This window comes from Macaca mulatta, chromosome 1, assembly GCF_049350105.2.
Source record: "Macaca mulatta isolate MMU2019108-1 chromosome 1, T2T-MMU8v2.0, whole genome shotgun sequence".
NCBI lineage: Eukaryota > Metazoa > Chordata > Mammalia > Primates > Cercopithecidae > Macaca > Macaca mulatta.
The window spans coordinates 28,794,397-28,819,503 of record NC_133406.1 but is presented as its reverse complement, the minus strand read 5'-3'; the positions used below and the strand labels follow the sequence as shown (position 1 = coordinate 28,819,503).

General features: G+C 39.6%; 1 protein-coding gene and 1 pseudogene across 5 annotated transcripts in view; one reads left to right on the top strand and one right to left on the bottom strand.

Annotated features, from left to right (window-relative positions):
- Window positions 1-8,170: 8,170 nt before the first annotated feature.
- The window catches only part of FMO1 (flavin containing dimethylaniline monoxygenase 1), a 37,884-nt gene continuing 20,947 nt past the window's right edge, over window positions 8,171-25,107 (bottom strand). The window contains exons 4-10 of one of the 5 annotated variants that reach the window (XM_028840251.2): window positions 19,370-19,532; window positions 15,980-16,122; window positions 13,000-13,199; window positions 11,942-12,029; window positions 11,674-11,836; window positions 10,835-10,907; window positions 8,171-8,936 (exon numbers count right to left, since the gene is read on the bottom strand). In XM_028840251.2, coding sequence (XP_028696084.1) covers window positions 8,594-8,936; window positions 10,835-10,907; window positions 11,674-11,836; window positions 11,942-12,029; window positions 13,000-13,199; window positions 15,980-16,122; window positions 19,370-19,532 — 1,173 coding nt within the window. In that variant the 3' untranslated portion in view covers window positions 8,171-8,593. 5 annotated transcript variants of the gene reach the window in all.
- LOC703849 (high mobility group protein B1 pseudogene) lies at window positions 23,213-24,076 on the top strand (annotated as a pseudogene).

The window sequence follows — 25,107 nt, the reverse complement described above, 5'->3', positions numbered from 1 at the left end:
TGCTTGGAAAGAACAGCAATATATTGGACTGCAATGTCCCAAAGGATATACAGAAAGTCCCACTTACTTTTCCCAAATATTAAAAGGTGATTTAGATTTAATTTTTCCCCAGGGCTCAACACTTATTCAGTATGTGGATGACTTTCTCCTTTGTCCAGACACACTATCTATCCTTTCAGGAAGATAGTCTATATTTACTCAAACAGCCACCAAGGGACACAAAATGTCCAAAGACAAACTTCTGCTATGATTACTGCAAGCTAAGTGTTTGGGGCATATTATCTTGGTCAAAAGACTGAGTATTAACCATGACAGAGTGAGAGGAATTTTAGCTTTCCCAATGCCCATCGCTAAGAAAAAACTTAGAGGATTTTTAGGCCTGGGAGGCTATTGTAGAAACTGGATACCATATTTCTCCCTTATGTCTCAACCTCTGTATGCATACCTAAAAAATAAACAACCTGATCCCCTCGGGTGGACTCCAGAGGCACAATCAGCTCTACAACAAATAAAGGAAATTCTAACTAATGCCCCAGCTTAAGGCATCCAAATTGCCTTTCTCCCTTTTCGTACATGAAACTGGAGGTACTGCACCCAGGGTACTGACCCAGAGACATGGTGATCATCAGAGACCTATAAGCTGTTATAGCCAACACCTGTACCCTGTGGCGCAAGGGCTGCTTCCTTGTGTGACAGCAATATCAGTCATGACCCTTCTGTACAAGTCTGTTGAAGATATAATTATGGGTTCCCCTCTTACCATTTTTGTGCCATATTCTCTTGAGGCCCTTCTAAACTCTCATCATACTCAACATCTGTCTGTCAACTAGTTAGCCTCTTATGAAATTTTGCTTTTATCATCTCCTACTGTTACAATTTCCTGCTGTAATAATCTTAATCCAGCCACTCTCTTGCCAGGCCCTTCCAACGAAACCCCCCATGACTGTGTTCTGATGACTGACCGACTTCTCTTCCCCAAGACAAACCTACAGGAGATGCCACTGGATAATGCTGAATGGTATACAGATGGATCTTATTTAAGAGGAGAGGATGAAAATTTTAGAGCAGGATATGATATGGTTTCCTTTCTAGAGGCAATTAAAGCCAGTCCTCGTCCCCAGACCAGATCAGCTGAAGAGGACAAATTGATTGCCCTGACCCAAGCTTGTCAACTGGCAAAAAGACAAGGCTGCAAACATTTACACTGACAGCTGCTACGCTTTTGGGGTTGCTCATGACTTTGTTATGTTATGGAAAGAGAGAGGATATTTAACCTCCTTGGGGCAACCCATTAAAAAATGGACAACAAGTATCAGAGCTGTTAGAAGCTATTCTAAAACCAAAATGTGTGGCAACTGTAAAAATCCCAGGTTATTCAAGGCCGGGCACGGTGGCTCAAGCCTGTAATCCCAGCACTTTGGGAGGCCGAGACGGGAGGATCACGAGGTCAGGAGATCGAGACCATCCTGGCTAACACGGTGAAACCCCGTCTCTACTAAAAAATACAAAAAACTAGCCGGGCGAGGTGGTGGGCGCCTGTAGTCCCAGCTACTCGGGAGGCTGAGGCAGGAGAATGGCGTAAACCCAGGAGGCGGAGCTTGCAGTGAGCTGAGATCCGGCCACTGCACTCCAGCCTGGGTGACACAGCGAGACTCCGTCTCAAAAAAAAAAAAAAAAAAAAAAAAAAAATCCCAGGTTATTCAAAATTAGACACCAAAGAAAGTTAGGGTAACCAACTAGCTGATGCTACAGCTGAAAGGGCAGCATCTGAGCCACCAGTCCCAATTTGGGAAATGGCCATAAAACCCTAAATACTTAAAAACATGTTGAAAGAAACCCAGAGCATAGCTCCTACAGAGGAGAAATCTACTTGGAAATAGGCAGGGGGATACTTATCCCTTGAAAGTGAAATATGATGTGGACCTAATAATAAACCCATTATTCCAATGGGATGTCAGGTGTCCCTTATGGAATATGTTCATAATCTAACCCATTGGAATCTAGATAAAATAATACCCTGTTGTAAACTATATTACTGGAAACCATCCTTCACAGTGGCACAAAAAGGTTACTCTCGATGTGCTATTTGTCCCAAATATAACTTAGGAAAGGTCCTCCATGGGGCCCAGGGTCATTTTTTACTTCTGGCTGGACCTTTTGAGGTATGGCAGCTTGATTTTCTCTGGCTGCCATCATCTCAAGGTTGGAAATATGTTTTTGTAATGGTCTGCATGTTTGCCCATTGGGTTGAAGCTTTTCCCTGCAGGCAAGCAGCAGCCATGGCAGTTGGAAACTTCTACTAGAAAAAATTATCCCACTGTGGGGAGTCCCCTGTGAACTTCACAGTGATGGGGAGCTCACTTTACTGGCCAGGTTATTCAAAATGTTTGTGAAATTTGACCCATATTTCAACATTTCCATTGTGCCTACCATCCCCAGTCCTCAGGCCTGGCAGACAGGACCAATGCAATAATTAAAACACAATTGGGTAAGTTCATAGAGGCATTTCACCCCCCTGGCCCAAAGCTGCTTACACTCTGATCCACCCCTTTTGGAAAACATTAACTTTTCCCTTATGAAATTATAAGAGGAAGGCCCATGCGTATGGGAATGAACATAACCAATCCAACTCTTCTCAAGGGAGATATATAGCAATATTGTGAGGGACTCATTTATTATCTTAAAAAAATTAAGATTTGGACCAGGTGCGGTGGCTCATGTCTGTAATCCCAGCACTTTTGGAGGCCGAGGCAGGTGGATCATGAGGTCAGGAATTCAAGACCAGCCTGGTCAATATGCTGAAAACTGTCCCTACTAAAAATACAAAAATTAGCTGGGTATGGTGGCATGCACCTGTAGTTCCAGCTACTTGGGAGGGTGAGGCAGAAGAATCCCTTGAACCTGGGAGGCAGAGGTTGCAGTGTGCTGAGATCCCTTGAACCCAGGAGGCGGAGGTTGCAGTGTGCTGAGATCATGTCACTGCACTCTAGCCTGGGTGACATAGTGAGACTCCGTCTTAAAAAAAAAAAAAAAAATCAAGATTTGGTAAATAATGCTTTTCACACTGTGCTCCCTGAAGATAAGGTGCCTGGTCATGGTCTGCAACTCAGAAATTTTGTCTACTGGAAAGGACATCTAATAAAGGATTTCCTTCAACCCCAGTGGAAGGGGTACCATACCAGGTATTATTGACTAATCCATATGCCACAAAATTAGAGGGTATAGACTCGTGGATTCACATCTCTCATGTTAAAAAGGCACAACCTCCTGAGTGGACTGTAACTCCCACCAAAGACCTTTGCCTCCAGTTCACTAAACACCAACCTTTAACACAGGATTAGAAGCAGATGACAGCTGTTGTGGACTGCTTAAACTCAAGACATAGAACCAGACCTGTATACAAAGGAATGCCGATATTTATTGTATAATAACCATTACCATTATTGTCCTAGATATGCTGGCAACCGCTGTCTTATAAAGAACAGAGCATTTACCATGTCTGATTTAACACCCTTTAGTAACTAAATAAATTTCACAACCTTGAAATGAGACTTGTCTCATCATTTTCCTCCATTGACAACACTTTTTTGTTTTTACAAACAATATGACAATGAACATCGTTGTATAAATATCTTTGTATACATGACAATTTCTATAGAATAGACTCTGAGATACATAATTGTGTCAAAGGATACATGTATTTAAAATTATGGACAATATTGCCAAATCACCCCCAAATACATTTAGTATCATTTTGATTCCACAATGACCACTTTCCTCCCCTAATGGCCTGGAATATCTCCCTTTGAGTCCTTTTATGTCTTGATTTTATAGTATGGCTTTTGCAGAGGAGCATTTTGTTAACATGGATTCTCCTTTGCTGCCGGCATTTAAGATCAGCTCCTATTTCTAACCTCATATTGCACTCGCTCCTTCTCTGTTTACTAATCTGGCTATAACTCTAATAAGAAGCATACTCTTTATAAAGGCTGCTTATACTTCCACAAAAATGAATGTCTGAAATTAAAAATAATGCATAAATAGTATAAGTTTTACTCTGTAGGAAAATTTGCTCAATAATAGAGGCTGATCTCATATTTTTCCTTTTGGCTTAAAATATTTAGGTCCACTTTAAAATGTCTAACCAAGTTTTCTTTTTTCAGAGGAAGAATTAAATGCAGTCTTCATTCATTTTTAATCAAAGTGCTCTCAAGTTAGAGTATGTTAAAAAATGTATTCTGTCTCATGAGGGACAGGACAACCCTAAACATTGTTGTTTTTCTCAGTTGTTTACAGCCCCCATGTGAAACTTCCTAAATTGGGAAGCAGTGATTGAGACAGGGACACTGAGGTCAGGAGAACCTAGGAAGCTCTTTATTTTTATCTCCTCTTACTATGACTGCTTCTGAGAATGGCATCACCCACAAATTATTCTGGGGGAAGCAGGGAGACAGGAGTAGATGGACTAAATGTTAGCAAGAGGACAGGGAAGCCAGGTAGCACTAACCTAGGCAAGAAATTAAATGGGCCTAAACTACCCAGTGAGGAAGGAGGGAGGGTAAGAGAGAGATAAGTCTGTGAGATATTAATAGTTAACCTTTAGGTGAGCACTGACCACATGCCAGGCACTGGGCTTAACGCTTTACATGTATTATCTTCATTAATTATCCGTTATAGCAATGCTAAAGTGTTACTTCAATATTTTACAGATAAAGGCGTTGAAGCTAGAAGACACTAAATAACTAGCCCAAGGTTGTGCAGCAAAGTAGGATTCAACCTGGGCCATCTGACTCTACAGCCCATGTGTTTGCACTCGGTACCACAGTGGTCTTTGCTCTGTGTTAGAGACACACTTGATAAGGCTCATAGACTGTTGGATATGAGGCATGAGGGTCAGAGTCTCAAAGGTGATGTCTTTCAGTGGAAACATAACTATTAGTAAATGGTATTGCTATTCCTTGGAAGAGGTGTTAAAAGATAATTTTCAAAGAAAGTAGAATGGTGATTCATACAAATATAAGATAGACTCATGTTAGAGATTTTATTTCACTTACTATTAAAAAGGAAATTGGTAAGACGTTACAATCAGTTCAAAAGAAAATTTAAAGATAAAATGCACATGTATAAATCAGGAATGTTGAAATGAATGTGCAAATGGAGGCAAAACTAGTTATCCGCACCGTGGGGAAGGGATGCCAATTAGACTTGTACTGGACATTATCTACATGTCTATAGACAAGAATTATTTTGCATTGCTATTAGTTATCTACAATTTACTGAGTTATAAAATAGTTACCATAGAATAAAAATCAGATAACCTCATTATTGTCCTTAGTCAATGTGTAATTATTCATGGAAATTATTCATTTCCCTACAGAGGATAAGGATGATGACATCAATAGTTAAGTAAGGACTGTTGGGGAAATAAGGACTGTTGGGAAATGAGGTTAATTTTGGGCATATTGCATTTGAGAGGCCTGTGACGTACTGTGGTGTCAATGCCCTATGAGAAACTAACTAGGTCTATGGCCTAGAAAAAATAAATCAGGTGATAAAACATACATCTTGCTTAGGTAACATAGTAATAATAGCTGTCATTTATTGAACACATACCTTGTACAGTATTTATGCTAAGTACTTTATGTGGATCATGCTATTTAATCCTCATAACACCCTTGTGAGGCAAAATAAGTGTTCAGAAGATAACTTCTATGTTATAGAAGGGAAAACTGTGGCTTAGGAAAAGTAAGTGACTTGCTCAAGGTCACACAGCTAGTAAGTGGCAGGGCCCTTGCTCCTAAGCACTGGGCTTATTCTCCAAGCATCTCCAAGTGACAGGATGTGGAAAGACCCAGAGCATTGGTACCTGAGAAGATAGGTAATTTTACTTAAGACTGATCTAGCAGGGGGTACTATTAATAGACATTAAAAATAATTTCAGAAAACGTAAAATTATTCTTGGTGATGAAATGCCTCAGAAGCTCTTCTGATTTAAATCGTGTGCAAGAAACAGAGTAATGTCAAAATGTTTTACATATTTCTTATTTTGCTAGGTTTATGAGAATTCACTCTTTTATTTTCTGAACAGAAAAAAATGATACTTTTTTCAGTAGTGTGCATGGAATAATTTCTAGACTAGAAATGAGAAACCTTTCTTTCTTTTGAGTCTGTTCTATAATATAGTCCTAGAGTAGTCCTAGCACAGCCATAGTCAGGAAAAAGAAAAAAGGGAGGAATAAGCAGGGAAAAAGATGCATGTGGAGATTCAAACCCATGGATTCAGAAATGAAAGGTATATATAAAGGGAAAGATATGAAATTCTAGGCACGGCATGAACTATTGACAATTGACAGGCAGACAGGTCCACACACACTCATAGGGAGAGTGAGAAAGGGAGAGAGACCTACAGATACTTTTATGGAGTAACATTCTTGTAATACGGCTTTTGCGATATCACTACTAAGGCTTCTGGAGTCATTTGGACATTGGAGACTGTGGGCTTAAATGGTAAAGAGCCTATGATGTATGTTCTGGACTCTCGTGTTCTGACTCAGCCATATTTTACCTGTTACCTGGGACAAATCAATTGACATCTCCTTGTCTGAGTTTTCTTACTTGTCAAATTGTGTATGTAGTACAGTCGTCTTCCCAATCACATAATTATTGTGAGGATTAAGTGAGATAACAGTTGGCATTTTATTAATTTTAAAGTAGTATAAAATGTGCAGCATTATAATTACTGCTGTAGTCTTTACATAATATGTGTTTTGTTTTTGCTGGCACCACCACTAATGTCTGGCACAGATTCAAAGGCAGCAGCGGAGGTTTGGCGTGTGTGTGTGTGTTTGTGTTTATAGTGAAAGAAAGGGAAGGCTTCAGGTACTCTCATTGGTGGTTGTTGGCATGGGGAAGGTGGAGGTGGGTTAACTAGAAGCAAGAGATCATATGGGACTGGTTTGGGAAGCGTATTTGGCTTTCTTTGGTCACTCCTGAGTTAGAAGCAGGGTCAACAAGTTGAGAAGCTGGCACTCATTAACCAAGTCCTGACTGTTCTGAGCTGATTGCTGCAGGGGTTGTGGGTTAGAAATCTATTGCTGTAAACGATCTGGTCATTGTCCATAAGTATATTCAGTCTCCCAGTGCACTAGATATGATCAGGTTCAGGTGGCCGCTTGTGTCATGATTTGCCACTGTGGCCTGGGGAGTTTATCCTTCCCTGTTTCACCTTGGGCACTAAACTTCCCCCCCAGTCAGCTTCATGAGGAAAGTTAAAATATCAGCTTTGTTTCAATGGAGGGAAAAGCATTTCTAGGAGTAATCTAGATTGTATGCAGTGGCGGTAATTCTTCATCATGAGTTTCTGTGGTAAGAGTGAAATAGGTCACGAGGAAAAGTAAGAAATGGAAAAATACTGAAGAGTTTTCAGAGCCAACCAAAGTTGGGGAGAAGTGATCTGTATCTATACAGGCCCCATAGAACTCACTCTTTCCTGACTCCACAGTTTTTGAATCTTGTCCCTGCATCCAAACTGTGGACCTCTCTGTGAGGTGAGGTTTACCCACAGGGTTTTCCATATAAGCCACGAGGTGAACTGAAGCAAAGCCTTTCCTGGTTATGCGTCATATCTTCATCAGATGTAACTGTGAGATAGGCTTGGTCTAGTTTGGTTGAAAACTGCTGCTTTTGACATGATGTTTGCTTTCGTTCCTCTTTTTCTTTCCCTTTTTTCCTCTCCCTGCTTTCTCTCTGTTAAAAGCTTCTTGGCTGTGCTCTTTATCTAATGAATTCCAGTTGAATTTGGTTGGTTCTCACTGACTCTTTCAAAGGAGGCAGCTCAATTTGCCTCTTACAGCAGGGTAGTCTAAGGAGGATCTAAGCAGGCGGAATTTTTCCTTCGGCTGCTGGAGGCTTGCTCTAAGAGCCCATGGAGGTGGTGGTTTTCTGTGGAATCTGACTGAGGTCTTTGGGAGGCCAGCTGGAGTACCAGATTTGTTATAAAGAGTGTTCTGGAGGAATGAACAGTCTCAGGCAGGTACAGTCCTTTGGGAAACTCTCAAGGTAACTCATTGAACCCCCTATCCTTTTACAGGCTTTATTCATAGAATTCTCATCTTTTTCTCTGTTTTCTGAACCTTTAATAAGAGAACAAAAGATCACTTGAAACAATCAATTTCTAGGTTTATTTTTTTACTTTTAATAAGCCAATACTCTAAGAAGAGCACCATTTCAGCACAACACAATCATTTGTGAAGTAAGGGGTTTTAGTTTAGATCTGTGAAAATAGTTTACATGGGAAAGAGGTATGATGGCTCAGAGTGCTGTCAAGAACAGCTTTCTTTCTAAAATGAACCTGTAACTTTCCAACAACCTTCAAATGAACAGAAATCTTAGTTATCATTCTCTAGCGTTAGACACAGTGGAGCTGGGAGAGCCTCAGGAATACCAGTGGTAGCCCTGGGGCCAGCCAGGGAAGCAAGAGGGTGCCCTTTATTAGTGAATACGGTTTATAACTGTGAAGGCAATATTGCTGTAAGAGAGGAATTGGAGCATTGTAAATCTACTCTGTGCATCTGCCATTTAGGAAATCTTCCACTTATAGCACAATCAGAAAAATAGCCACAAGCAAAGCCAGAAAGCTAAAGAGTTTAAGAAAACTTTCAAAGGGAGATGGAGACTCTTGTACAACTCGACCTTTGGTGACCTTGAATGTTCGGTCCCACTGGGTCATGATGGCATTTCTGGCTCCTTCCCATTTTCCTGGGCCAGTCAAGCGGAACTGGTATGGTGAGCATGGGCCAAAGAAGACGGTCAGAGCCAGGTGTGGATCCGTTAGGAGCATAGAGAACAGCTTGGGTTTTGCATTGATATAGGTCAGGAGTTCATCTATGTATGTGATATAATCTGATTGTAAAGCCTTGCAGTAGCACAAGCCAAACCTTTATAAAAGGAAAATTGGGGGAAAAGGTGAAGACAAAAAAATTAATAATGATAATCTTAGAACAAGTACAAGTGCCCAAAGCAAACAAATACTGCTGCAGAATTTGGGATGGTTTCTGCATTTTCCCCTTTGTTTCCCTAGCTATCTAATGGTCGCCTTCTGTTTCTTAAATCAAGATGAGTCCCTTCAAAAGATACTTTAGACATATGGCTTTTAATGGGTGCTCTGAATGCTCATAATACATCTTAGTTCTTTTGTGAAATAATTAGCAATTTCTAGAGGAAAATACATTTTAAAATTTCTAAATCTTTATAAAATTCCATTATTCAGTAATAACAAATCCAGTGATTTGTATAATGTGAAAAGCCACAAAAATCCATAGGGTAAAATTCCCTGAAATGCTCGTATTAGGCTTTAATTAATTAATTCTTCTTTTTCTTTCTTTCTTTCTTTCTTTTTTTTTTTTTGAGACAAGGTCTTGCTCTGTCACCTAAGCTGGATTGCAGTGGCATGACCATAGCTCACTGCAACCTTGAACTCCTCAGCTCAAGTGATCCTCCTGGCTCAGCCTCCTGGGACTACAAGCATAAGCCACCATGCCTAACTAACTTTTATTTTGTTGGGATGGGGGCTTGCTCTGTTGTCCCGGCTGGTCTCAAAGTCCTGAGCTCAAATGATCCTCCTACATTAGCCTCCCAAAGTGCTGGGATTACAGGCATGAGCCACTGTACCTGGACCCTAAAATTGTTTGCTGACATGCGTGACAAGATTTTCATTGTATAGCAGTTCTAATTAGTTATCTATTACACTGGAGTTCCATAATGAAGATCAGATCATATCCCAGGTTGATAAAGAAGAGACATCTAAAATGCTATTATTGTTTTGGAATTTGGTACTTTGACAAGGATAGATCAACCCTTGAAGTTTGGGAATATATATGAATAAGAGAGTGATAGTAAGTTCCTTAGATGCAATGATTTTAAAACTTGTTTTTTTTTTTTTTTTTGCCACAGAACCTTTATTTCAAGTGAAAATGTATACCAAATACAGAAACAGATGAACAGATAAAACAAAATGGGTACAATCAGAAATGTTTTGGTTGGATTGAGAGTGAGAGGGGAGGGCAAAGACTCTACTTTGCTGGCCATCAGCCTTTCATTTCACTCCAGCTTTGTGTGGTAGCCACAGAGCACAGCACAAGCGAAAACCTTTCCCACAGAGAAGTGGTCAATAAACTTTATTCTGAAAAAGGCCAGACAGTAAATGCTTCAGGCTTTGAGAACCACATTACAGTTTCTATCTCAACTGCTAAATAACTTTGGTACTGTAACACAAAAACAGCCATTGACAATATGTACGTTAATAAACATGGCTGTGTTCCAATAAAATCTTATTTACGGCCAACATGATTTCCATTTCATGTGATTTTCCACATATCACAAAATTTTATTTTTCTTCTTCCTTTTTTCCAGCCAATTAAAAATGGAAAGCAAAAGCAACAATAGAGCAGATAAAGACTTGTTCAATGAATGAATGAATGAGCAGACACTTCTAGTGTCGGAGTAAATAGGTACAACTGCTTGCCTGCTGATTATGGATAAGGCATGGAATAATGTACCTGGTAGATTAGGGTTAATTATGTAGTACTTGGCTTGGAATCCAAACTCTATGTGATGCTAGAAAACTATGGGCTGAAGTGATGACTTTGGGGACATTAAAAATTCTAAATTCCCCCTTCCCTTCTCTCTTCTTAAATAGGCTCTCCTAGTATTTTTCTTCTAAGTCTCAGATGCTTCTTTTTTTCTCCAATGTAACTTTCATCTCTCTTCTACTTTTTTTTTCTTTTTTACCAATTTCAGTTATAGTTTAAAAAGGGTCCATAAGTAGTTAACTTACCAACTGGGCTTGTTTTCTCTCCTTGCATTAATTTCCTCTATCATGACACTCGGTGGTGGTAACTTATTTACACCTGTAGGATTAAAATGAAAACCCAAAATACAACTTAAGTTTAGGTCTAGCTGTTGACTTATGGATAAAGATGCTTTACTATGGCTCTCCTTTCATGTCCAGTACCAGCTACTCATTGATCCTTCTGGCAAAAATGTTAGCAGCCTGAGCTGACTTGTTGGGACTCCTGGTAATAATGCCATCAGCTGAAAAGATAAGCATCTGGTCATCTCACTAGTTATTTGACATAGCAGAATCTCACAACTAGTTTGGCTGAATTTTGTCATTCAGTTGCTTGAGTTTAAAAATTTTAATTGAGCCAGTTGATTCAGTCAACTGACAAAACTGTTACCTGTCATTTTGTTTTATTCAAAATAACAGGTAGCTGGGTGCAGTGTGCATGTCGGTAGTCTCAGATACTCAGAAGGCTGAGGCAGGAGGATTGCTTGAGACTAGGACTTTGATGGTGCAGTAATCTATGATCATGCCTATGAATAGCCACTGCACACTAGTCTGGACAAGATAGTGAGGCTCTGTCTCTTAAAAATAAAAAAGAAAAAATATAACAGTAGACTTAGACACAGCCTATATTTTTGACCCTCATATACCATTTATGCTGGTAATGGAACACATCATTATGACGGTATAATTCAGCAAACAATAGAATGCATCCTGCTTTTAAAGATTCTGTTATTTTAAATAGAAGCCGGATAATAGTCTCAACATTTCCAGTATCCAGAATCACATGACAAACCAAAAACACATGCCCTGCTATTTCTTCCACTTACCTTTCAGGACTCGAACAGCCCAACGAGCTTGTGTTTCTCCTGTAGGTATCATGGAACCCAAGGGTTTGATGAGGCCAATAATGGCCAGTGTTGGCTTTTGCAGATGTGCAGGGAAGATATACTTGTACAGTGAGGCCTGGCCATCTTCAACTTTCACTACAGACTCATCAAGAAAGGGGAAAGCAAATGTGTATCCAGTGGCAAAGACAATGATATCGATAGGCTCTTCCTTTGAAGTGTTGTTAAATATGACAGAGTTTTCCTTTACCTCTTTTATGCTTGGCCTGATGAACACTTTCCCAGTGATGATGCGGCCTGGGAGCTCATCATTTAGTACAAACTCTTTCAGCTGAGTCCTAAACAAAAACATGGACAGGGAGGAGACCTGTCAGTGAACAATGCAGCCAGCTCTCCCTTCTCTTTACCTTCCTCTCTCATTCTGGGGCTCTCTCCTTGGTTGGACAAGGATTGCTGCAAGTCTTGGGAGATGTTACTTCAGTGGAAGGGGATTCATGAATGTTCAAGAAGGATTATAAAATATGCTTGCCATTTACTAGAGTTTGCAAGCCTGAGGAGGAAGCCAGCACCTTTTCTAACTTCTGTTTCTCTTGTTGATTTTCAGCATTCATCTATCACTGTCATTCTAGAGAGAGTTAAGAGCTGAAGGGCTACAAGGGAAACCAGGGACTTCTAGATTAGATGAGAACTTCTGAAAGCTCTAGTGTCTTCCTAGGAAGCAGCTGTATAAGGGAAACATGCATGTATTTAAAGGAACAAGGGCAGAATTATCTTTTTCTGGCTATACCTTTGGAATCACAAGACAAACACTTTGTGAGTTGATCTTGTATAAGCTGAACCATTTTTGGGGCCAAGGTCAATCTTGACAAAGGGAAGAAGGCTCTACCATTAGAGAGATGGTGAGGGGCAACTGTGGGATTCGGTTTTTCCCACACAGTGAAACTAGGCAAGTGTGTTTCTTTTGTCAACAAAGTCATAGACAAATCATTCTCTTTTTGCTACAGCTGAGGCTCAAGTAACTTGCAAGGTCACAGAGTTCACTTACTACTCAGCGAGCTTGGGTAAATGGCTAAATTTTGCTGTTTCAGTTTCTCCATAATAAAAGGATTATTATAATAATACTTAAAGTGTTGCTGACAAGGTGAAATACATAATTTCACTTTCTGAGCACTTAAGAACAGTTAGCTGTTATTATCGAGCAACTTTGTATCAAGTGTTCCAACACATTCAGTCATGTTGCTATGGTACTGCCCGGCTTGTACAGACTGCTGGAAAGGCCGAGGCTTTTACCTCTCTTCTGGTATTTACCTCTCTTCTGGTATTAAGCCGTAATTTGCATGATTGAGCCAGTTGTTTATCTTTCGCACCATCAACCAAGTCACAATTGGAGTTGGGAGAGAATTTCTCAACATGTTCTGAAATCGTGTCATGAACACCATGTCCCATGGGTAGCCTGAGTCAAAGATTCGGCTGATCACCCATCCGCCTCCGGTGGTGCTGAGGAACACCTGGAAGCAATCAAAGACATTCCTTCATTTGACACTGTGAAAAGGGCTGGCTGGTTCTGCCAGAGATTCAAGAAGTGCCATGAATGGAAAGGCGCTGAAAAGTCTGCCACTCTGAAAATACATCCCTGACAAGATAGTCTTGGTTCTTCTAACTTATATTTTAAAGTCAATCCTTTTGAGATTAGAATTCAGAGCATCTAGAGTGTTAAAATGCCTTAAGATATATTATTGAATACTTATTATCTGCCAGCCTTTAGCAAACCATAGGGACCTACAGTCTATCTAAGGAAACAATGAACAAGTGATTGCTACTTAGTGTGCTCACTATAATTGTAGGCAGTAAGAACAGGGCATGGCAGTATCAGAGTTGTCTACAGAGTTTCAGTGCAAACCATTGGCTTAACTGATAAATTCTGTACTACTATTACTTTTGGTATTTGTTCTTTATAACATTGGCCGTTTGAGTTTACCAGTTGACGGAGTTCATGAAGCTAATAGTTTTAGTACTTGCACAATAAGGAGTTTCCTGTACAATTGCTTACAAAGAAAATAGTTAAGCAAGCTGTTACTTTGCTGATACAAAACAGCTAATTTAACAGATTGTCTCCCCCCCCGACCCGCCGCCAAACTGGGGCATGATGGCCACAGCTCCAGCATCCGTGTTTGTGTTATATATTTTCTTTGGCCTCATAATGGAGCTGGAAAGACAACACTGGAAATGAGGTGGCAAGAACTACAGATACATCAGTGGTTCTGACATGAGGCGTTTGCACTAAACCTGCCTCTCTGTGTCTTGATGCAGAATTGGATACAACATTTTGCTAGATGTGAATGATCTTCTAAGCTACAGGGAGTTTCTTTGTTAATAGATAAATGATAAGATGTATGTCAAAGCATGTTTTCTGATTGAAGACATTTCTGAACAATTAGAGAAACAGAAATAATGATATGCACGTGTGATGGTCACAGTGGATGGGCCTATGTTAATATTTGTTTCAGGGCCTCCTTTCTCTTCCTTTAGGATAATGCCAACCAAATTGCTAAGTTTCTACAAATCAATCAACCCATCAGTCAATGGGCCAGGCACAATGGCTCACATCTGTAATCCTAGCACTTTGGGAGGCTAAGGTGAGTGGATCACTTGAGGTCAGGAGTTCAAGACTAGCCTGGCCAATGTGGCGAAAACCCGTCTCTATAACAACAACAACAAAAAAAAACCAAAAACAAAAAAACAACAAAATACAATCTTTCAATGAATGAATCAATCATCGAGCCTTGTTTTGAAAGTCCGGATATCAATGTTACAGGCTCCCAACCTTTTTTCTTGACAGCTGTTTTCACTTCTGAAATTATTGGTCTAATTATTTACACTTGTTTATTTGGCATCTGTTTTTCCCACAACTATAAGCTCCATGACAGTGGGTGTCTTGATTTTGTTGGTTGTGTTTGCCAGTGTATCTCCAGAGCCTGGCACAATGTTTGGCACATGAGATGCCAGCATCTAGTACATATTAGTCAGCTGAATGGCCCTCAATGAGTTTACAGCATAGTTGAAAAGAAGATATATATGATAAAAGGTAATTTGCAATATTAAGAATTTAAAAGTGAAAACTGAGGGGTGCAAATTACAATATTACATAAATTCTGAATAGGGAGAGATCACTTCATGTTGGAGTGAGATATCTGGGAATGTAAAGGTAGATTATAATAGAAAAGAAAGGGGCTCTGCAGAAAAGAGAGGGGTGGCGTGATCAAAGCGGAACTAAAGACAGGAACTGGAAAGCGCTACAGTTGATCATCATGCAGGAAACAGAAGTTAAAATTAAAATGGCAGATTTGGTCCAGATTATAGAAAACTCTCTGATGCAGAGCCACTACATCTGTAATTTATTTTTTTCAGGTAAAGAGAATAATTAGAGGTTTTTCAGCATGAGAGTGCTATAATAAGATCAGGCTTTTCTGAGGATTTGTTTGTTGGTAGTTGGGGTCTAGATGGCTTGTGCTGGGTGGCAGTGACCTGTGAGTAGTGGTACAAGGCAAAAATGAAATGCAGGGCAAAACCCTTGAGATGCCTGAAGGTAGCAGGTAGAAGAGGATAGTTAGGAACGTAAGCTTTGAGTCAAAGAGACTTGGGTTTGAGAACTGGCTCTGCCACATGCTGGTGATAAGATTTTAGGCAGGTTCTTTAACTTCTTTAAGCGTTGGTTTCCTCATGTGCAGTCAAGGATACTAACAGTACCTACTTCAATGCCTTGTTTTGATGATTGGTTAAAGTAGTGCAGTGAAAACACATTTACTGCAGTGCCGGCCACAGAATAATCCTAACAAATATTAACTATTTCTACAATTATTATTGGGGGGACAATGCAATATCCTCAGTGTGAGGTGGTATGGACTTGATGAGGGTGTTGGTAATTAATAAGGAGAGGAAGGGGCAAATGGGAGATAGTAGCAGGAAAAAGTTGGTAGAATGTTCTGACCTATGGGACTGAGTAGGGAAAAAATATGTCCTGTAGCTCTTGTTGGATGGCTGGGAAAATGATGGGAAAAAAAAAAAAAAAGTAAAAAGGAGTCAGAGAAGTTGGTTTTGGAGCAAAGATGACAACTGTGATTCGTAGAAAAATTTGTGAACATTCAGTAAAAATTAAATTCTTTAGTAATCTGTTGTGTGTGTGTGAGGCATTTTATTCCTTTAACATTTATCACGGTGTCAAACACCATTTGCTTGAGGCATGCATCTTAAGATAAAGCTCTTCACCCAGTAACATCAGGAATGGTACCTTTTCCGCCAGGTGGCTGGCCTCCACAGCAATGTCTGTGCCAGAATTTCCCATTCCAATCACAAGGACTCTCTTGTCCTTAAATATATCTGGATGCTTATATTGCCGGCTATGAAAGTACTGGCCTTTAAAGGCATTAATACCTATAGAAAATAAAAGAGAAGTCACATAGAGAATTTACAGGATCAGTGAATGAAACATAAATATTTTTCAGTTGATAATATTCTTTTGACAGATGATTTTGGTCATTTTTACTAGTTTTCTCAAGGCTGAGAAAATATGAAATATGAATACATGACTTTACAAGACATTGGCAGGTAATTATTTAATGGAGGTTATTACTCCATCTCACTAGATAGGCCTCCAGTTTTACTTACTAGATAATTAACTACTGAGTTGAAATATTGTGGCATAAAGACATATTAAGCAAAAGTATAAGGAGTTATTATCATTTTAAAGGTTGATAAAAGTCAACAGGACAATAATATTCTATTGATTAACACTTGATTTATGTAAGATTTTCATAAGCAAGGAGCAAGGACAAGGAAGCTTAAGGGAATTGTGAGTCAGTGTCTCTTTTCAGAAAACTTTTTGACCTCTGCTATATGCCTGGTACTGTGCCAGATGGTATGGGGGGAATAAGATAAATAAAATGTTGTCCCTATTCACAAAGTTTCACGTTAGTTGGGGAAGTTCACTTGGTGACTGACTGTAACTCAGGCTAAGTTTGCTGGGTGGGCCAGAGTTGGCTCAGAGAAAAAGGAAGTATGTCAGTTACACCAGGATTCAATCTACTGGGCTAACTTGATAGGATACCTTAGGCAGTGATGCTGAATCTTATTGAAACATCACACGAATGGAGAATGTTTGAAAATACTCCTTTTTTTAACAGCAATAATTTAAGCAGAAAATATTCTTAAGACAATATTACATAATCAGAAGTAATCTGTACTAAAGAAAGAACTTCTTTTTTCCTAAAAAAAGTAATAAGACCTCTAGATTATCAGGGGAAAAATGTATATACTTGTGGGGAGTGACCTTACAAGGCCTGCTGGCTCTTTAGCTCACCTTGAATTAGTAGAAATCTAACATGAATCCAAGTTAAAACCTAACCACAACACAGAGCATTTGGAATTCAGCAAGGATGTAACAAAGTTTGAATATTTACTCAGCACAGGAACCCAATATGGATCAGAGAACTGTTGAGAAGAAAGAGCTGGAAAAGTCTAAACAGAAACATAGAATTATCCCTGAATCTCATGTTATTTTAGATTCTCTTTGGATGGGCTTTTTTGGGGGGGGTCACAAATGGACAAAAATGAGACTCTGTAGCTGTCTCTTAACAGACTAATATTTTCTCTTATCTCACAGGAAGACAGAGTAAGAACTTACACTAGGTAAATGTGGCTGTGTTAGTAAGTAGCAGAATATCCTATCTAAGAAAAAACAATTGTATATAAAAAAGAAAAAAGGTAAATAGCAGAATGTATATATGTGAATGATAAAAGTAGTCATCTTGGGAAATCATACGTTTATTCTAACTGTGATACCTATTATTTTTTCTAAGACTTTTTAGCACAACTTCTTTGGAATTGCTTCTAGAGCTTGTGATACATATTTTTAAACATCTTTAGTGAATTTGAATTTTTATGACAGTTAACAACCATTGCAAGGAGTATGTGCCATCTAAGCAAGTCTGCTGTAAGTCAGGAGATAGAGAGGTTGGGAGAACTCCTCTTCAAGTCTAAAAATCACAGAATTTCAGAGCTCAAAGGCTCCTTAATCATTTAGCCAGGGATTTTAAATTGGTAGTGGTGGATAAGATGGGTTTTAAGAAAGACTGCAAGTCTTGTAGAGCTCTTCTTGCTTGATTTGTGATGTATACTGTTGGTTAAAGTAATCCAAGCTCTTCAATTTGTGGGTGAATTTGAGGCTTAGAAAGGTTAAGTGGGAGACTCAAGACTAACAGCTAGGTGGTTGTATACGCCAGAATTCATACCTGCTGGGTCCCTATCTCTTGTACTCAAACTGAGCACATTGGCTCAGTTGCTTTCAGGTGTTCTTTATTATTTTAATCTGATGTAAACTTGTGTGACTTTGGGGGAAAAATCCAGGACCATGAGAGGTGTATGTTTATGGTATTGGAGTCACTACAGGTCATATGTAGACTGTGATTTCTTCACTGACTCCATAAAACTTAATTCTTTCCTCCAATACAGGTTACGTGTTGCTTTATTCATCTCTACATTCTTAGCACCTAGTGCAATATACTGTAAGTGCTGAATGAATGTAGTTTACTCCCTATGCCATGGAACTTTCTGGATTCTTGTGGTGACTAGGTACTCCTTTCTGGAATTTTGGAGTGGATGGCTGCTCAGAGCCTTGCTCTGCAGGCAAGAATGACAAAAAATTGGGTTGTCTTCTGTGATGATGAGAGTCCATTATTGAATGGGTTCAAGAAGAGGCTATGGAACCTCTCTCAAAACTACTGAAAAATAATTTCCTGCATTGGGAAGAAGACTTAACTTGCTTCTTTCCAAGTCAATGATTCTACTCTCTGGCAATTTTCAGGATATGCTTTATCCTAATCTAACGTGATCTGACTGACCTCTTGGGGCAGATCCAGAATCATAGCATGTTTATAAATTTATTGTGGTAAGATGAATCTTGGGATCATTCTAGGCAATCATTAGATGATTTGGAGAAAAGTTTCTTGAAGTTTTAACTTTTTGAATGCTTGTTGCAGATGAAATAAACCAAACCGTTACATTTTCTGTTCCATTGAGTTAAAATCCAGTTAAAATTTGGCATAGATTAACATGACCATGGTTGCAAAAGGCAGATAAGGAAACTGAGACCCAAAGATGTCTTAACTTGTCTCCCAAGACTAATCTCCCTGTTGACTATTGACCAGTGCTGTAAACCTCTAATCTAATTGCTATCACTCACATAAAAGAAACAAATAGAAAAAATCACTTTTTTCTTTATTCACAGATTGACTTTTGTGGTCTCTAAACTCAACTTTGGCAATGTGTACCTGCTGCTGAGGTTAACAACTTGTATAAGCATCCCATGTCTTAGGAGACTTTCTGAGTGCTACCAGTCACTTGAGGGACACTGAATCTTGGTAAAGCATAAAACTGCTTATAAAGTTATCCATTTTGCCCTTGTGTATTCATAGATTGTTTGGAACAAATGAAAACCAAAAACTGGCCAGAAAATGCTGGCTAGAAAAAAAGAAAACAAAACAAAAAAACAAAAAAAAACCTCCTGTTACCTCCCAACTTTAACTATTTAATGGAACAGCCATAGGAATTCATTCCCAGACCAATCAAGCATCAGAATGGCTCCCATGAGAAAACTTAAAGTTAGTTACAGAAAATGCTGTACCTGGAAAGGAGTCCAGTGGCAAATAAGGGTTAGTAAGAAAGCCAGTGCAGACCATGACAGCATCAAAGATGGCTGACTCTTGCTTCTCTTCATGCATAGTGACCACCTCCCACTGGCCAGAGACAGTAAAATCTGAACATTTTGTTACACTGCAGACTTTGGTCTGAAAAAGGAATCACAGATATGATTAGCAGTTGTCAATTAAGCACTTGCCAGTTGATGTACCAATGACATTTTAAAAGTTCTAGAACACAGAATAAACATAGTTAATAAGTATAACCCTAGAAACCTAATCAGGTTACCAGACTAATCGTGATTCCCTAGATGGAAGTAGTCTAAGCTTGGAGAGATATCTAAGACAAGTGGTGGCATCCAAAAATTTTAAGTGATTTGCTCAAATTCTCACTGATAGAATCAGAATTAGAACCTAAGTTTCTGATGCCTTTTTCATTATTCTTTCTGTTATGCAACCTTATTTCTCATAGGGCTGTCTCTTTAACAGTAATTCCTTTGACAGATACATGGGTAAGATATAATTGAAAACATGAATTTGGTCCTGGTTATATTAGCTTATGAGGTTTTATAGAATATGTTGCTGAAATATAGAATATTTTCCAGAACTAGAAAGCAATTGAAAAGTGCTAACATTATGGCCTGAATTTTTTTGAGAGTAGTCCTCATTTCAAAGAATCTATTTTTTGCGCTTAGTGAGTACATACATGTACATGATTACTGGGCTTTAGTTCAGGAAATATATGTACAATAAATCTCAGACAAGTCAAATTTAAAAGGATAAATTATTCACTGACCAAAAGGCTTCATATCTTTCTTTCTTTTTAAAGTTTTAAATAATATAGGCTTCTTAAGTCCCTCTTAATGGGTTCACTGTTTGGTTTATACTATTTGAAGTGCTTATTGTGTTTCTACATTTGTATTGCAACTGTTTTTTCTAAAACTAAATTTTCAGTTAGTTTAAAATCCTTCAAAATATATTTATTTTTAATCATAAAAATAATAAATGTGTAGCCTAGGCAACATGGCAGAACCCCATCCTTACAAAAAAATACAAAAAAATTAGCCAGGTGTGGTGGCCCATGCCTGTAGTCTCAGCTACTCAGGAGGCTGATAGGGGAGAATCACCTGTGCTTGGGAAGTCAAGGCTTCAGTGAGCCATGATAGTGTCATTGCACTCCAGCCTGGGCAACAGAGTGAGACCCTGTCCCCCACCCCAAAAATGTTTGTCATTAAAAATTTAGAATATATAGAAAGGAATGAGAAGTAAAACCAAACAAAATCAACTACAGATCACATTTGAGTAATAACTATTTGTGTTTACTTTTTTTATTTTTTGAGATGGAGTCTTGATCTGTCACCCAGGCTAGAGTGCAGTGGTGCAATCTCGGCTCACTGCAACCTCCGCTTCCCTGTTCAAGTGATTCTCCTGCCTCAGTCTCCTGAGTAGCTGGGACTACAGGCACGTGCTACCATGCCTGGCTAATTCTTTGTATTTTTAGTAGAGATGGGGTTTCACCGTGTTAGCCAGGATGGTCTTGATCTCCTGACCTCGTGATCCACCCACCTTGACCCCCCAAAGTGCTGAGATTACAGGAGTGAGCCACCACACCTGGCCTTGTGTTTACTTGTTAAAACATTGGCGAACATCTAGCTTTTTAAAAATTGTTCTAAAATGGCTTAGTGCCTGGCACAGTGATTCATGCCTATAATCCCCACCCTTTGGGAGGCCAAGGCAGGAGAATAGGTTGAGCTCAGGAGTTCAAGACCGCCCTGGGCAGCATAGTGAGACCTTATCTCTACTAAAAGTTAAAAAAAAAATTAGCTGGGCATGGTAGTATGTGCCTGTAGTCCCAGCTATTAATACTTGGGAGGCTGAGGTGGGAGGATTTCTTGAGCCTAGGAGGCAGAGGCTGCAGTGAGACAAGATCCTGCCACTGTACTCCAGCCTGGGTGACAGAGTGAGACTTTGTTTCAAACAACAACAACAAAATAAAAAAGGTCTTGGGCAGCATGTAGTAAAGGAAGTGCTTCAAATTCAGAAATTCTGATGCATTAAAAAGAAGATTTTTATATGTTGCATATATTCATTATGATAATGCTTTATTTTTACTGTATCCATTGCAAAATAAGGAAGTGGAATAAAATACTCTTTGGAAATCTGTTTAGGAGGATGTACTAGTCCATTTTCACAATGCTGATAAAGACAGACTAGAGACCGGGCAATTTACAGAGGAAAAAGGTTTAATGGAGAACTCACAGTTTCATGTGGCTGGGGAAGCCTCACAATCACCGCAGGAGCAAAGAGGAGCAAATCACATCTTACATGGATTATGTCAGGCAAAGAGAGAGCTTGTGCAGGGAAACTCTGCCTTATAAAGCCATCAGATCTTGTGAGACTTATTCACTATCATGAGAACAGCATGGGAAAGACCTACCCTTATGATTCAGTTACCTCCCTCTGGGCCCCTCTCCCAACATGTGAGAATTCAAGATGACATTTGGGTGGGGACACAGCCCAGCCATATTACTTTGCCCCTGGCCCATCCCAAATCTCATGTCCTCACACTTCAAAAGCAATTATGCCTTCCCAACAGTCACAGTCCCCACCAAAGTCTTAACTCATTTCAGCATTAACTCAAAAATCCACAGTCCAAAGTCTCAACTGAGACATGGCAAGTCCCTTCCACCTATGAGCCTGTAAAATCAAAAGTTGGTTAGTTACTTCCTAGATACAGTGGGGGTACAGGCATTGGGTAAATACAGCCATTCCAAATGGGAGAAATTGGTCAAAACAAAGGGCCTACAGGCCCCATGCAGGTCTGAAATCCAGCAGGCCAGTCAAATCTTAAAGCTCCAAAATGATCTCCTTTGACTCCATGTCTCACATCCAGGTCACGCTGATGCAAGAGTTGGGTTCCCATGGTCTTGGGCAGCTCTGCTCCTGTGGCTTTGCAGGGTACAGCTTCCCTCCTGGCTGCTTTCACAGGCTGTCATTGCGTGTCTGCAGCTTTTCCAAGCACATGGATCTGACATTCTGGGGTCTGAAGGGCGGTTGCCCTCTTCTCACAGCTCCACTAGGTAGTGCCCCAGTAGAGACTCTGTGTGGGGGCTCTGACCCCACATTCCCTTCTGCACTGCCCTAGCAGAGGTTTTCCATGAGATCCCTGCCCCTGTAGCAAACTTCTGCCTGCACATCCAGGCATTTCCATACATCCTCTGAAATCTAGGTGGAGGTTCTCAAACCTCAGTTCTTGACTTCTGTGCACTTGCAGGCTCAACACAAGGTGGAAGCTGCCAGGTCTTCAGGCTTGCACCCTCTGAAGTCACTGCCTGAGCTCTATGTTGGCCCCTTTTAGCCACAGCTGGAGCAGCTGGGATTCAGGCACCAAGTCCCTTGGCTGCACACAGCATGGGGACTCTGGGCCTGGTCCATGAAACCACTTTTTCCTCCTAGGCCCGCAGGCCTGTGATGGGAGGGGCTGTGGTGAAGACCTCTGACATGCCCTGGAGACATTTTCCCCATTGCTTTGGGGATTAACATTGGGCTCCTGGTTATTTATGCAAATTTCTGCAGTTGGCTTGGATTTCTTCTCAGAAAATAAGATTTTTTTTTTCTATTGCGTTGTCAGGTTGCAGGTTTTCTGAACTTTTATGCTCTGATTCCCTTTTAAAACAGAATGCCTTCAACAGCACCCAAGTCACCTCTTGATTGTTTTGCTGCTTAGAAATGTCTTCTGCCAGATACCCTAAATCATCTCTCTCAAGTTCAAAGTTCCACAAATCTCTAGGGCAGGAGCAAAATGCCACCAGTCTCATTGCTAGAACATAAGAAGAGGCAGTACAATGAGCTCCACAGAGACAGTGCTGGGGCAAGTGAGAGCTGGATGGGCACTGGGCAACTCTATACCTTGCTAAGGAAAAATAACTAAACATGGGCAAAGAAGATCCTAAGAAGCCCAGAGGGAAAATGTCATCATATGCATTTTTTGTGCAAACTTGTAGGGAGGAGCATAAGAAGAAGCATCCAGATGCTTCAGTCAATTTCTCAGAGCTTTCTAAGAAGTGCCCAGAGTGGTGGAAGACCATGTCTCCTAAAGAGAAAGGAAACTTTGAAGATATGGCAAAGGCGGACAAGGCCTGTTATGAAAGAGAAATGAAAACCTATCGACAGGAAAGGAGTTCAAAGATCTCAATGCACCCGAGAGGCCTCCTTCAGCCTTTTTCCTGTTCTGCTCTGAGTATCACCCAAATATGGAAGGAGAACATCCTGGCCTGCCCATTGGTGATGTTGTGAAGAAACTGGGAGAGATGTGGAATAACACTGCTGCAGATGACAAGCAGCCTTGTGAAAAGAAGGCTGTGAAGCTGAAGGAAAAATACAAAAAGGTTATTGCTGCATATTGAGCTAAAGGAAGGCCTGATGCAGCAAAAAAGGGATTTGTCAAGGCTGAAAAAAGCAAGAAAAAGAAGGATGAGGAGGAAGATAAGGAAGATGAAGAGGATGATGAGGAGGAGGAAGATGAAGAAGATGAAGATGAAGAAGATGATGAATAAGTTAGTTCTAGCACAGCTTTTTTCTTGTCTATAAAGCATTTAACCCCCCTGTACACAACTCACTCCTTTAAAAATTGAAATGTAAGGCTGTGTAGGATTTGTTTTTAAACTGTACAGTGTCTTTTTTTGTATAGTTAACACACTACCGAATGTGTCTTTAGATAGCCCTGTCCTGGTGGTATTTTCAGTAGCCACTAACCTTGCCTGGTATAGTACGAGGGTTGTAAATTGGCATGGAAATTTAAAGCAGGTTCTTGTTGGTGCACAGCACAAATTAGTTATATATGGGGGTTGTACTTTTTTCATCTTCAGCTGTCTCTGATGCAGTTTATATGAAATAATTGTTGTTCTGTTAACTGAATACCACTCTGTAATTGCAAAAAAAAAAAAAAAAAGTTTCAGCTGTTTTGTTTACATTCTGAATGCTTCTAAGTAAATACAGTTTTTTAATTGGTATTATTGTCCTTTTCATAGGTCTGAAATTTTTCTTCTTGAGGGGAAGTTAGTCTTTGCCTTTGCCCATTTTGAATCACATGAATTATTACAGGGTTTATCCTTTCATATAGTTAGCTAATAAAAAGCTTTTGCCTACACACCCTGCATATCATATGGGGGTAAAGTTAAGTTGAGATCGTTTTCATCCATAACTGAACATCCAAAATCTTGATCAGTTAAGAAATTTAACATAGCCCGCTTATATTTACAAACTGAAGAGTAATCAATCTACTCAAAGCATGGGATTATTAGAATCAAACATTTTGAAAGTCTGTCCTTGAAGGAGTAATAGAAAAGTATGTTCTAACCTTTACATGAGGACTCTATTCTTTAACTCCCATTACCATGTAATGGCAGTTATATCTTGTAGTTCCTACATTAAAGAAGACCTGCGAATGTATCCCCAAAAGCATGAGCTTAAAATACAAGACTGCTGTATTAAACTTTTTGTTGACATTAGTCTCAGTGGAGACTACAAAAATGCTGGCTATAGATGTCTTTTCCCATTTATCTAAATATAGACTGCTCAGGAAATGAGACTTTCCATTAAAAGTATTTTTAATTAATTGGGCCAACTTTTAAAACAAAGATGTCACATTCAAAACAGCATATATTTTCCTATATTATGGTTTGCCCCATCAAAAATCCAAATAGGAGGAAAGAAGACACTTAAA